Source organism: Crotalus tigris, unplaced genomic scaffold (genome assembly GCF_016545835.1).
Source record: "Crotalus tigris isolate CLP2741 ecotype Arizona unplaced genomic scaffold, ASM1654583v1 scf7180000017741.1442986301:2390832, whole genome shotgun sequence".
NCBI classification, from domain to species: domain Eukaryota; kingdom Metazoa; phylum Chordata; class Lepidosauria; order Squamata; family Viperidae; genus Crotalus; species Crotalus tigris.
The window spans coordinates 2,345,754-2,359,728 of NW_024096608.1; the positions used below are offsets into that span (position 1 = coordinate 2,345,754).

Genomic DNA, 13,975 nt, shown 5'->3' on the forward strand with positions numbered 1-13,975 from the left:
AGCTACTTTTCTCTAGCTGGCTACAACTTCTCACCTCCCCAACCTTCATACTCTGAGAACTGACTCCATTATAGCTACTGCAGATGAAGACCAACTGTAAGGACCCACCCCACTTTGCATCTTAAGAAGACAGAACTCTTGGAATATTTCTTCCAACAGGCATCTTTATTAAGAGAAGATGGTTGCAGGTGTTCTCGACAGGACCTGGGGCCCAAACCCTACCATTCAAGGTTTTAAGTGTTCCCAAGCAGCCCCACCCCACCCCACCGTCCTTCCAGCGACAATCCCAGGCGTTACATTTCCACCCCCTTTTCATCACCGGCGGAAGGGAGACTTCAGAGAGGAGTACATGAAAGGTGATGGGCCGTATTGTTATGGTCAGTCCTCTGGGTGAGATCCACATTCAGTCCCTTTGAAGTTGTAACAAAGGAAGTGAGAGTCATAAAACCCCTTTGCTCACCCCCCCTTCCCCTTCGTAATATGACAGAATCCAGAGAGGGCAGAAATGGGGTTTTCCATAATCGATAACTAGAGATGAAATATAATTGGAGTCTGACACCAACAGCGGTAATTTCAGATCTTAGTGCCTTCTGGCTGAAAGAAATTTCCATCGTAAGAGACAAGGCTGCCATCTAATGGACCATAAATGAAAAAAAAACCCTATCAGCTTGCAAAGAATGTTTTAAACAGGTGCCACACGTGGAAATCCCATGTTTGGCTTGACTGCTTCAAAGAAGAATGAGCTTGAAGATCTTAAGGAGTTTGAGTTGTCTTTGCAGGGCATCACAACCCGCTTTAACATATACACCACCTACTTGGGAAGCTTCCTTAAAGGGATCCTTTCTTCCGCGCAACAGTTCTAGAACTTTGTAGATGAAAGAGAATTTTACCCGAGATTTAAAAACAACAGAAACTTAAAACAGAAAAAGAGAAAAGAAAAAGAAATGAAAGAATGAAAGAAAACGACAAAAAGTAAAAATATATATATCTAAAGACATTTTTGCAGCAGTTACAGATACAAGGATCACTATCTCCATCTTCCAAATGACATATCCTGGTTGCCTTCTTCCCTTAAACAACTTCTTTTGAATCAATGATTCTGGAAATCACCTATTCATTTTTATCCATTTTCAGCAAAAAGCCCATAAAGGGTTTCCAATCATTCCCATTATGTTTCGGACAAGGCATGAGGACCTCTGCCAGCTAATGCTCCAAGCATCAGGGGTCCCAAGGGTGCTTTTTTCCAAAAGGCAACTGGACTTTCTTGTTTGTTTGTTTGGAAACATTTCGCTTCTCATCCAAGAGGCTCCTTCAGTTCATGTCTTGGATGAGAAGCGAAACGTTTTCAAAGAAAAAACAAACCAAAAAAGTCCAGTTGCCTTTTGGGAAAAAAAGCAGCTTTGGGACAACTGTGACCCGGACGATGAAGAATCTCCGTAGACAAGCAGCGGGAGGTATTTTTAGCACCGGCACAGGTGCAAAAATGAAAATAAAATAAAATAAAACATGTCAGCTCACCTGGAAATTGAAAATAAAACAAAACAAAACAAAATAATAAAATAATAAAATAAAATAAAATAAAAACATGGCAGCTCACCTGGAAAATGAAATGAAAATAAAACAGCTCACATGGAAGTTGAAGGGAGGAGAAAAGAGATGGGCAGATGTCCAGGAAGCAACTAATTCAAAGGTTTTCTGGCCAACGTTTCCTCTGAAGACCTTTCCACCCACTCAGACCCAGAAGGCTGAGCTGAACTCTGCAGTCCTCCCAAGAATTCTACTTGCCTCCAGTTCCTCTTTTGGAGAATTGCCCTTTTCCTCTACTCAATAAACGAACGTTTCAGAAAATCAGGCGCGTCCTATGCTGGACTCAGAGGCCAAGGAAGGACCACTTTTATCCTTCCAAACTTTTGAATAAAGAGCTTGTACATTTTCTTCCTGTTGCCTGCCAGAGGTGCTCTGTGGAAAGGAAGAGGCTACAGACGGGGCTTCCCCAGGACTCGTGGCTAGCGAATAAACCGTTTCAGGGCCAGCCAGGTCGCTGCGGCTGGAAACGGCATACGGAGAACCTGGAAGTCAGAAAAAGGGCAGATATTTTTCATTCTTCATTTAAAATGAATTTAAAAATTCACTAAGCAACCCGCTTAGGTGAATGGAAGGCTTAGCCGGTAAACATGCACAACAGGCTGAGATCGATTAGTTTTGAATTTGTTATTTAAAAAAAAACAACCTTTTGATGGGTTTTGCCTGTGTGGTATTAGCTGATGCTTCAGTGCATTGTCAGAAAAGATAAATATGCTTTGCGAGAATGTATTGGACTCCGTGCTGATTATATCCATTAAGTGGGCCTATTTATATCCCAAATATTGGGGATATAATATTAATTCCAAAGCCACCATTTGAAACTAAATGTAATGAAAAGAAGAGTTGACTTACAATCTTCTGTAGCATCTGTAGTCTGGTCCCTAAATAAAAGAGATTATTTTAAAAGCCTTTCAGGGTAAGGGAGAAAATATCATTTCTATTCAATTGTGCAGTAGGCAGTACCTTTGTTGACCTTCCAGTGGCTTTCCTGGAACAAAATATAAAATATATATATTGAATTTTGTAGATTTCAAGTGCTTTTTCCTTTCCCAAAATTGCATGGTTTCCTTTGATGCCACGCCCGGTCAGGTCATTCCTTGTTACCTTTCGCTTTTTTCTTGCAGCACAAGAACAAAATGATCCCACCCATCAGAAGTGTGACTGCTGCAATTGCTGCTAGGGAGATCTTGAGTTTGAGTTTTGAGCTTCGTGGTGATGCTTAAAAAAAGAGAAAGGAAAAATTCATACTAGTCAGAAATGGAAAATGGTCACGTCAGGGAAGCATCTTTTCAAATGGTTGACATGGGAAAGTATCTTAAGCAGAACACCCCAGAAGAAAACACTGTAACTCAGGGCTGAACTGGTGGGGTCCTTGGTGCTCTCTGACAGCGGTTGTTTTCTTGCAGACATTTCACAACCCAACTAGGTAATATGATCAGTGCTAGAAGGGAGTATAGCTTGGGAGGAGGAGGAGGAGGAGGAGGAGGAGGAGGAGGAGGACTATGACTGTGGGGTCTTTAGTGTTCTCTGAGCTTGTTTTTTTCTTGCAGACATTTCATTACCCAACTAGGCAACATCATCAGTGCTAGAACAGAGTGCAGTTTACTTTCACCAAAGCAAAACCAAAACATCTCATGGCCTGCAATCAACAAATAAGCAGAGATTGACATCAAGGTTAACATCAATCAAGGAGTCAACAGCACCCCATTGAAGGAACTACCAACTCAGACAAACTAGCTAACAGTAAAGAACAGCATAAATGTCAGAATCCAATTATACTTCATCTCCAGTTATCAATTATAGAAAACCCCATTTCTGCCCTCTCTGGATTCTGTCATAAAGAAAGAGAAGGGGGTGAACAAAGGGGCTTTATGGCCCTCACTTCCTTCGGTACAACTTCAAAGGGTTTGAATGTGGGTAGCACCAAAAGGCCTTATCATAACAAAGGAGGCTATTTACCTTTCATGTAGTTTATCTGAAGTCTCCATCCAGCTGGCAGAAAGGAAAAAAGGGGTGGGATTGTGATTCCTGAAACTGTCACTGGAAGAGGGGGGTGATTGGGTGGGACTACTGGGGAACCCCTTAAAACCTCGAATGGGAGAGCTTGAACCCCAAGTCCTGTCTAGAACGCCTGCAACCATTTTCTCTTAATAAAGATTCCTGTTGGAAGAATTATTCCAAGAATTCTGTCTTCTTAAGATGCAAAGTGGGGTGGGTCCTTACAATAAACAAGGAACCACAAAGAAGACTCTCATCAGCACTGATAGGACAAGCCACTGTATATAAACAGAAAACAAACCCCGCTCCCTTCTAGCACTGATGATGTTCCCTAGTACGGTCATGAAACGTCTGCAAGAAAACAACCAAGCTCCGAGAGCACCAAGGACCACTAAGGACTCCTCCTCCTCCTTCTCCTCCTCCTCCTCCTTCTCTGCAAACCCCATTCCCTTCTAGTACTGATGATGTTGCCTAGTTGGGTCATGAAATGTCTGCAAGAAAACAGCCAAGCTCAGAGAGCATCAAGGACCACTAAGGACTCCTCCTCCTCCTTCTCCTCCTCCTCCTTCTCTGCAAACCCCATTCCCTTCTAGTACTGATGATGTTGCCTAGTTGGGTCATGAAACGTCTGCAAGAAAACAGCCAAGCTCAGAGGGCAACAAAGAGCCCTCGTAATCAGAATGCACAGGACACGTTTTAATGCTCAGTTCTCACCATCGGAAACTCACCTTCCCTCACGCTCACAGATGTCCTGCGTTCTATTGTCCATGTGTATTTTCTATTATAAGCGGCCACCACACAAATGTAGCTCGCACTGTCGGCCCCGGTGCTGTTGCTGATTGTAACTGTGTGCGTCTGCTTTTCACCTTGCGCACCTGAAGTTTTGGAGGAATTGATTCGTCGGCCTCTGAATGCCTCATCAATGCAACAGTTGACATCGTAGGAGAAGCTAACAAGATTGTGAAGGTCTTCATTTGAAGCTGAAAAGAGGCAGCTGCTTGGTTCGGTTTCCTTAAACCAATACACGGCAAACGTGGTTGTGTCCGTTGTCAGTTCAAACTCACAGGAAAGAGTAAAGTTTTCTTTTTGCTCAATGGACACATTTTCCTCTGATTTCCCACGAATGTTTTCAGAACTCTGCTCTACCGTGCAAAATGGAAGAAAGGGTTGAGATTAGAGGCATATTTTTGTCAAGTTGTGAGCCCACAACGTGCTTGTCTTATAGCTGTGGTGCTTTGGACCTTACGGGAGAAGAGCACCCTACGGTTTGGATGCATTTCCTTCAATCCCAGGGTCCAATTTTTTGAAAGAGGGAAAGCCCATCGCAGTCTTGCGGGTTTGTGTGATGCCTTGTCTCTTACCAAGGGTCTGCAACCTCAGCAACTGGATATTTGTGGACTGCAACTCCCAGAATGCTGGCTGAAGAATTCTGGGAATTGAAGTCCACAAGTCATATAGTTGCCAAGGTGGAAGACCCCTGTCTTATAGATATCATTCTTTCTCTATGGATGGCCTCTGTATGCAAGTCTGATTTAACTTGATTTTTTTTCATAGCACCCACCAGCAAACTTTCTAGCTCTGGGGTCCTTGGTGATTTTCTTGCAGACGTTTCATTACCTAACTAGGGAACATCATCAGCAGTAAAGATGATCACCATCAAACCCCTCTTCCTTCTAGCACTGATGAGGTTACCTAGTTGGGTAATGAAATGTCTGCAAGAAAATCACCAAGGCTAGAGAGCACCAAGACCCCACAGTTCAATTCTGAGCTACAATATTCACTTCTATTCAAATTCTTTAGTTGGTTCACAAAATGCACCCAACCAAACCTGAATCTCTCAACCAGAAGTTTTCGGGGGTCTGCAGAGTCAAATAAATCAATATTTTAAAAAAAATTCAGCTTTTAGTTTCTATTACAGTGAACATCAACCAATACAGCTCGCCTCAACCATCTCTAAGAATGCAACATGGTTCTAAGACCAAAACATTTGAGAATTGCTGATCTAAGCTATCAGAATGACTTTGATTCCAGATAAATACAAAAACAAACGCAAAACCTTCTCACCTGCTGTGCTGTTTATTATTGCTATAATAAAGAAATTGAAATTTGTGCAGTTATTTTTCGAAGTAAATATAGGGGTTTGGTTTTCCGGGATCGGGTGCCCCATCAGGCTTCTGCAGGCAAAAATTCCCCCAGAGGAGAAATCGCCCAGGTGAAGTTTGTTGTGGCAGTTTTCACGCTTACATTTTTGTGACTTATTTTGATTGCAGCACCGCTGCTCAAATATTTGCAGGGAGCTTTTGTGCTGTCCAAACCACCAAGTAGCATTGTTTTCCCCCAAGGATTTGTTGCAGATTTGAGTCACATTTTCAGTTTTATATTGGTAAAAAAAGGTGGCACCTGCGTAAGGAAAAACAGAGATGGGTAGAGGAGATAATAATAATAATAATAATAATAATAATAATAATGCCCTTCATCCATGCAGTGACATTGACAGACTTTATCTACCAAGGCAAATAGGTGGGCGTGGAATGCTACAAGTACATCAGATGGTTGAAGAAGAAAAAAAGGCTTTTGAAGAATATCTGAAGAACAATGATGAAGATGCACTGAAATTAGTATATCAGGAAGGCTTACTGACTACTGGAGAGACCAAACTGGCCTACAAGAAAGACCAAATGAAGAACAGAATAGAGGCATGGGAAGACAAAGCACTACATGGCCAGTACATTAAAAAAATAGCTGGGAAAGCAGATAATAACAAGACCTGGCAATGGCTAAGAGCAGGAAAATTGAAGAAAGAGACCGAGGGACTAATTCTGGCTGCACAAGACCAAGCCTTAAGGACAAATGCATATAAAGTCAAAATTGAGAAGACAGCAGCAGACAGTAAGTGCTGCCTATGCAAAGAAGCTGAAGAAAAAGTGGACCACCTGGTAAGCTGTTGCAAGAAGATTGCACAGACTGACTACAACAGTGGTTCTCAACCTTTTTAATGCTGTGACCTCCAACCGGTCGTAAGTCGAGGACTACTCAACCGGTCGTAAGTCGAGGACTACTCAACTGGTGCAGCACCGTTTGCAGAATGGGACTTTTGGTGGGCTCAGCAGGGCAGAGACAGCCTGGACAATTCCTATTGGCTTTTGAAAGCCAATAGAATTAGACTCTATTCAAGAGAGTCTATTCTATTGGCTTTCAAAAGCCAATAGAATAAAAGGGAGTAGCACAGCTAAGGAAAAGGGGGAAAAAATGGCAGACTGCATTGTTTGGCGACTCCTGTGAAATGGTCGTTCGACCCCAAATGGAGTCCCGACCCACAGGTTGAGAACCACTCGACTACAAGCAGCGGCATGACAAAGTAGCAACAATGGTGCATTGGAAGATCTGCAAAAAACATCATTTGCCTGTAGGCAAAAACTGGTGGGGTCATAAAATAGAGAAAGTCATAGAAAATGATAAAATTAAACTGCTCTGGGACTTCAGAATTGAAACAGACAAGCATCTGCAACATAACATCCCAGACTTAACAATTGTCGATAAGAAAGACAAAAAAGTCTGGATAGTGGGCGTGGCAGTGCCTGGAGACAGCAGAATAGAAGAGAAAGAACTGGAGAAGATAGCAAAATACAAAGACCTACAAATAGAAATAGAAAGACTGTGGCAAAAGCAAGCAAGGGTAGTACCAATAGTGATAGGCTCCTTGGGTGCAATCCCAAAACAACTGGAGCACCACTTGAACACCATTGGCATTGACAAATTCGCTATTAGTCAATTGCAATAGGCGGCCTTACTAGGAACTGCTTCCATCCTGCGATGATATCTGTAATACCAGCAAACATCCACATCTGCCTATCCCAGGTCCTGGGTAAGGACTTGATAGGTAGACAAAATGCCAAATCCAGTCTGAACATCTGGCTGACTGTGCGATGATCAATAATAATAATAGTAATAGTAATAATAATAGTTGGAAGGGACCTTGGAGATTAACCCTAAACTCCTGGCAGTCTCCAGCATATTCCTCCTCCCCCTCCCATAGATGGGTTCAATCAATCAGAATAGAGCTGGAAGGGACCTTGGAGGTCTTCTAGTCCAGCCCCCTTGCTCAGGCAGGAAGCCCTCTACCATTTCAGACAAGTGGCTGTCCAGTCTCTTCTTAAAAACTTCCAGGAATGAAGCACCCACAACTTCTGGAGGCCAGCTGTTCCCCTGGTTAATTGTCCTCACTGCCAGGAAATTCCTCCTTAATTCCAGGTTGCTTCTCTCCTTGATTCCATCCATTGCTTCTTGTTCTGCCTTCTGGTGCTTTGGAAAATAAATTGATGCCCTCCTCGATGTGGCAGCCCCTCAAATATTGGAAGGCTGCTATCATGTCACCTTCTTTTTTCTAGACAGGCCATACCGAGTTCCTGCAACCTTTCTTTTGTTTCCAGGCCTTTAATCATCTTAGTTGCTCTTCTCTACACTTTTTCCAAAGTCTCAACGTCTTTTTGTAATCTGGTGACCAAAACCGGATGCAGGATTCCAGGTGTGGCCTCACTCAGGCTTTAGAAAGCAGTTCAAAGGTGAGCTGTGAGTCCACGAAAACTCCCAAGTTGTATCCCACTCCTGAATAAAGAACTGCTACCCCATTGGGAAGTAAAGACAATAAATAAGACAGTTCTTTTACATTCAATCTTTACATTCAATCAATATCCTGTTATTAGTTTTGCCCAATTTTTGGTTTCCCCTCAATATTCAAATTTAACATTTGACATTTATAATTTCCAGGTTTTAGGTAACCAAAGTTTCCTTTATCTCAGTTCATAACAGAAACTAATATTCCAAATACACATCTTATCTCTTTGGATATAATCTTGTTCTATTTCCTAAAAGTTATCTATTTCCTCCCATCTTAAATCATCTGATTCAATGTAAAGATTGAATGTAAAAGTTATTATGATATGTATGAGCTAAAAACTTATTGATAAATGTAATAATGATGTTTTTATTTAGTTGATATAATAAGAACCATATTAGCTTAAATATGAGATATTAGATATTAAGGGAAAAAGAGAGGAAATATTTGAGGTTGTAGTTTGAGATTTGTATTAAAAAAAATTGTATGTTACTAAACTACTGATTAACCCAGCCACCACATTGCTTTTTAAATACCTAAATGTAAAATTAGAAAATTAATTAAAAAAATTAAATAAATAAGATAGTTCTTGATTTACCACAGTTGGTTACAACAGCACTAAAAAAAGCAACATATGATCATTTTTCACACTTACAACCGTTGCAGCAACCCCAGGGTCAACAAATTGAAATTCACACACACTTGGCAATTGATGAATATGACGGTCGCAGGGTCCTGGGAAGGGGGGCTCATGTGATCCCCCTTTGCAACCTTCTGACAAGCAAAGACAATGGGGAAGCCAGAGTCCTTTAACAACCCAAGTTACTAAGTTAGTAACAGTGATTCACTTCACACTTCTGTGCAAGAAAGGTCACAAAATCGGGCAAACTTCACTTAACAGCTGTCTCGGCCGAGCGACAGAAGTTTTGGATTCAATTGTGATCGTAGGTTGAGGACAACCCTAACTAAATCCAAACCAGAACCAAGCCCCCAAAACCTATCTCCAAAGTAAAGCAAAGAGGAATGCAGCCAAGACGCAGATGGAGAGGCTGTCTTCCTCTTTGGCTTGGCCCCAAGTGTTTCCTGTAGATCCCACATCCTGAATTCCACCCCGTGACAAATTCCCAGTGACAAAAAGAGACACTGTCCAAGGAAACCAAACCAGGAGGCATGATTAGAGCCGTACCTGCAGCTTCTCTGAGCCACAGGAGAGTCAGGAGGCAGCACGGGATCCTCACCGCTAAGCAAAACATGTCTCCGTTTCTCATCTTCTTCGCTCGGCTCTCAAAAGCTACTTGAGCAAAGGAAGAAAGAGGAAGTTCTGCCTTCACTGAAGAGCCAAAAATAGGAGCAAAAGGAAATGCATGAAAGTCTATGAAACTTATATTTGAAACTGTTCCCCTTTCAAAACCGCTGATGGGCTGAAATCGTTACCACACCCAAGTTCTTTAGAAGAATATGATATGATATGATATGATATGATATGATATGATAATATAATAATAATATAATATAATAATATAATAGAGTAGAGTAGAGTAGAGTAGAGTAGAGTAGAGTAGAGTAGAGTAGAGTAGAGTAAAAATAACAAAGTTGGAAGGGATCTTGGAGGTCTTCTAGTCCAACCCCCTGCTCAGGCAGGAAACCCTATACCATTTCAGACAAATTGCTGTCCAGTCTCTTTTTAAAAACTTCCAGTGTTGGAGCATTTACTGCTCCTGGAGGCAAGCAGTTCCATTGGTTAATTGTTCTAACTGTCAGGAAGTTTCTCCTTAGTTCCAGATTGCTTCTCTCCTTGATTTGTTTCCATCCATTGTTTCTTGTCTGGCCTTTGGGTGGTTTGGAAAAATAGGTTGTTCCCCTCTTCTTTGTGGCAGCCCCTCAAATATTGGAACACTGCTATCATGTCACCCCTAGTCTTCTTTTCATTAGAATGGAAGTCAGAGCCATTGTTTACTATAATGATGATGATGATGTTGTGGAGGAGGAGGATTGTGGGGTCCTTGGTGCTCTCTAGGCTTGGTTGTTTCTTTGCAGATGTTTCATTATCCAATTAGGTAACATCATCAGTGCTAGAAGGGAGGGGGATTACTCTCTGTCTTTGGAGGTAGCTTCCTGTTAAGACTTAACATTTACTTTGCGTTGTTTAAAATCTGCAAAATCCAAATGCACCTTCTGGCGACTCTAGTGCTAAGGACATTACTCATATGAGCCACTAGAGGGCGCAGCAACATTTCCGCCCTTCGTCTTGTAAAAGGATTTGGAGAATTGAAATCAGCCTTGCAATTAGATGAGGGAAATACGAAATATTGTGTGCAGAAAACAAGCCTGTGGGATGGCTAAATTGACTTCCTTGGTCAACAAAAAGACAATATCTACTTTTTTATTGGGACTGGAAACCTCTTCAGGACTTTTTTCTTTTCTTTTTTTTTGACAAAATTGAAATTATTATTTATGGTTTTTAAATAAAAACGTTATTACATTTCAAAAAAATATAAAACACAAAAAGCAAACGAAAAAAGGGAAAGGGAACAAACAAATTAGGGAACACAAGTGACATTAGCAAGAGCTACAAACAAAAAGGAACTTTGGACTTTCTTTGATGATTAGGAACAAAAATAATGGTTAAAACGTGAGTTGTGTTATAATCATAGAGTAAGAGATAAATTTACGATTGTACTTGTAACTTTTGTAAAAAAGATTGGAAGCCACTTCTTGATGTGTGTGTGTGTGTGTGTGTTATTATCTGTTTCTTTTACCTTTTTTCCTTTGTTGCATTTTCAGCTTTCTCTTCGAAGTCTTTCTTTTCCTTATTTTAAATTAGTTTGTACCATGTATCTTTTATTTTAAAAACTACTTAATAAAAGTTATATCCTGCCCCCCAAAAAAGGCAGAAAATAAACTTGCACATTTCCCTGCATCTCAGGAAATTCGTTGGGTGTCAACTTTGATGGTTTATCAGCTAGTTGTGGCTGATAAAAAAAAAAAAATTATGGTTTAGTGCCTTCTTGAATTTAACCCAGTGTTTTTCAAACTTGGCAACTTGAAGAGGTTGTGGACTTCAACTCCCAGAATTCCTCAGCCAGTCGAGAAGCTGAAATCCTCACCTCTTCAAATTGCCAAGCTGAAGAAATATTCCTCTAGAGCAGTGATTCTCAACCTTTCTAATGCCGTGACCCCATAATACAGTTCCCCATGTTGTGGTGACCCCCAAGTGGGTGTGGCCACCAATAAGAGGGAGTAGGACAGCTAGGGAAAAGGGAAAAAAATGGCGGACAGCATGGTTTGGTGACCCCGTGAAATGGTCATTCGACTCCAAATGGGGTCCCGACCCACAGGTTGAGAACCACTGCTCTAGAGATACTTTGGACTACAGGTCCCATTAGCCAGCCTTGGTGGGGGGGGGGTGATGGGGATTGCCTCTCTCGCAACAGATTGCCCTTCTGGTTGGTGGGTCGTCCCCTCCACCTAAAATTCAAAGCTCTTTTTCTGTTTTTTGTTTGCATCTTCCCACCCTGTCACAATCTTGCAAGGCAGCCCTTGGTTTTATTTTGAATTTGTTATTTTTTTTCAGTCTTTTTTTCTTTAAGAAAAAAAGTCCAGGACTGGTTTGTTTTGTTTTGTTTTGTTTTGCTTTGCTTTCTAGGGACTCTGCTAAAATGTTATAATAGAATTTCTGATACATAGTGTCTTGCCCAGTGAAAGAAATTGACTCAAATTTGAAACTATTTCTTCCTTTTTCTGTTATTGGAACTCTTCCCTACCCACAGTTAAATGTTTTCAAAAGAGGTCCGATACATTTATATCCCCATCATAAAGATTTTAATAACTTTTAACATTTTCCACCAAGTTGCGCCCTCCAGACAGGGTAGGACAACAACCTGCAGAATTAACCAACCGGCTTTGTTTTTCTTTATTCAGAAAAAATATTCCAGCAATGTTCAACAAATCACTGTTAAGAGATGAATACCGTCTTGTTAAGCCATTTTATTTGGATGGGTAGAAGAAAAGAACATTTTGCTAGTGATTGCAGAGACCACAACATCAAAATATTCTCACAAATTCTGGGTCTTGGCATGAAGGCAACACTTTCTGAATTGGTTCTGATAAGTTCTTGCTTCAAGGAATTACAGATGATGGGGTGGGCATGGCTGTGGTGGTAATGGCAGACTGGGTGGGACTAAAAAGTTCAATCAATCAATTCCAAATTTGCGAGATCTTTTTTTTTCTGCGAGAAGTTGAAATTGATTGATTGAACTTTTTTTTTTTTTTTGCACACAGCGGCGGAGGCCTAAAGCGAAAAGGTTTTATAAAACCCAGCTGAAGGCCTAGGACTGGGGCAATGGCGCGAGTGCCCAGAGAGGGCTCTGTGTGCCACCTGTGGCACGTGTGCCATAGGTTTGCCACCACGGCTCTAGACTGTCCTAGAACTGAAAATATTCAATTTGAAAGCAAGTTCAACTGATTCCATCTAGGAACTGGGCAGAGTCTGCAGCATTTACATATTTTCCACTTTCTTTTGTTTGGATTCGGGTGGCTTTGAATGTAAAATGATGCTGTTCACTAACAGGCCCACATTTGCATTTTCCCCTACAATTCACGCAGGAATGGCTGGGGTGATTTGCATGGTTTTCTGCTGCCCTGCCATGCGAGGGAAGTCGGCAAGGGAGGGAACAGGACGAAGTGAGCGAGGGGGTTGCAGACCCCTTCAGGGTGACCATTAATGAGAACTGGGGTAGTTTTGATGGTATGTGAGAATGACCTTGGGAGAGAGGAGGAAGAGCTGCAGAGGAGGCAATGGACAGAGAAGAGGCAGCTGAGCCCCCCATCCCACGGGAAAGGAGTGTGGGCAGCATCTTAGAAGGGACCCTGCTTAGTTTTCCATAGAGTAAAAGGAAAAGGAGGGAGACCCACTTGCAGATTTGCAAGATTCTGTTAATGTAACTGGACAAGTAGGATAATTGGGCTTGGCCAGAGATTGTCAAGCATCCACTGTTGGTTCTCTTTAGCTTCCTGGTATAACAGGAGAGGGTCCAAGCCAAGATCAAAGTGGCAATATAGTGTTCAGATGCCATACACACCACTGGAGTGTCAAACTGCCGGCCCATGGGCTGGACACGTCATCCGGAAGCTGCATCCACCCCATTGCCGGCAATGGCAAAACCGTCCCAATACATTGCGCAATGTCACGTGATGTCGCATGTTTGACATGTCTGATCTAGAGGATGTGGCCCACAAAAGGAAGATGGCAAGAATGAACAACTGCATCTTTGCCTACTTTGCAAGAGTGGTTTTTTAAAGTTTCTTACTTGGCGGAAATGGCAAAGATTTCGGCTTTTTTAAAGGATCAATCGCAAGAGAAGTATTTTGCGGTTTGGGAAAAATGGATAGATTTTATACAACATAAGTTGGATATAAAAAAATATTATTTAGTTTTTCAATAACTTATATATAAATTTTAATATTTTATAGATTGTATTTTTTTCTTCTTCCTTATATTTTTTATTTTTATTTTACTTTCTTATATTTCTTTTCTTCTTTCCTTTTTTTATTCTTTTTCTTTTTAAGCATTTTTTTTCTAATATTTATGTTTTTTTTACAGATATATTATTGTTAATCATTTTATAAGTTGTTTAAGTAATGTATCCAGATTCATTTATGGTCTATATTTTTTTTTAAGACTTTAAGAAATTTTAACTAAGCCTATATTCAGCTCTGGGAAGGTTGGGGGAGGGAGCGGGAGGGTTGGGGTGGGTTGGGTAGGGTTGTTTTTTGTAA

The 13,975-nt window shown here is 41.2% G+C and overlaps 1 protein-coding gene across 3 annotated transcripts; it reads right to left on the reverse strand.

Annotated features, from left to right (window-relative positions):
• Window positions 1–423: 423 nt before the first annotated feature.
• Window positions 424–9,527, reverse strand: LOC120306604. 3 transcript variants are annotated; one of them, XR_005556356.1, is made up of 7 exons: window positions 9,384–9,527; window positions 5,647–5,982; window positions 4,311–4,719; window positions 2,689–2,802; window positions 2,548–2,572; window positions 2,437–2,465; window positions 424–2,069 (listed from the first exon to the last, which is right to left on the reverse strand). XR_005556356.1 is itself a non-coding variant. In XM_039340172.1 (7 exons), the coding sequence occupies exons 2-7, from the start codon at window positions 5,908–5,910 to the stop codon at window positions 1,849–1,851; spliced, it is 882 nt and encodes a 293-aa protein (XP_039196106.1). In that variant the 5' UTR covers window positions 5,911–5,982; window positions 9,384–9,527; the 3' UTR covers window positions 424–1,848. The 3 variants fall into 3 exon arrangements, 2 of the variants coding, with proteins under 2 accessions (XP_039196106.1, XP_039196105.1); XM_039340172.1 differs by having other exon boundaries at window positions 5,827–5,982; XM_039340171.1 differs by having other exon boundaries at window positions 4,311–4,724.
• Between the last annotated feature and the right edge of the window lie 4,448 nt (window positions 9,528–13,975).

Excerpts from the sequence above, each read along its gene's own strand:
- LOC120306604 (XM_039340171.1), bottom strand. The coding sequence starts at position 9,465 with ATGAGAAACGGAGACATGTTTTGCTTAGCGGTGAGGATCCCGTGCTGC. Across the intron at positions 2,803-4,310 it reads ATCTGTGAGCGTGAGGGAAG|CATCACCACGAAGCTCAAAA; the intron begins GTGAGTTTCCGA and ends TCTTTTTTTAAG. Across the intron at positions 2,466-2,547 it reads CCACTGGAAGGTCAACAAAG|GGACCAGACTACAGATGCTA; the intron begins GTACTGCCTACT and ends TCTTTTATTTAG.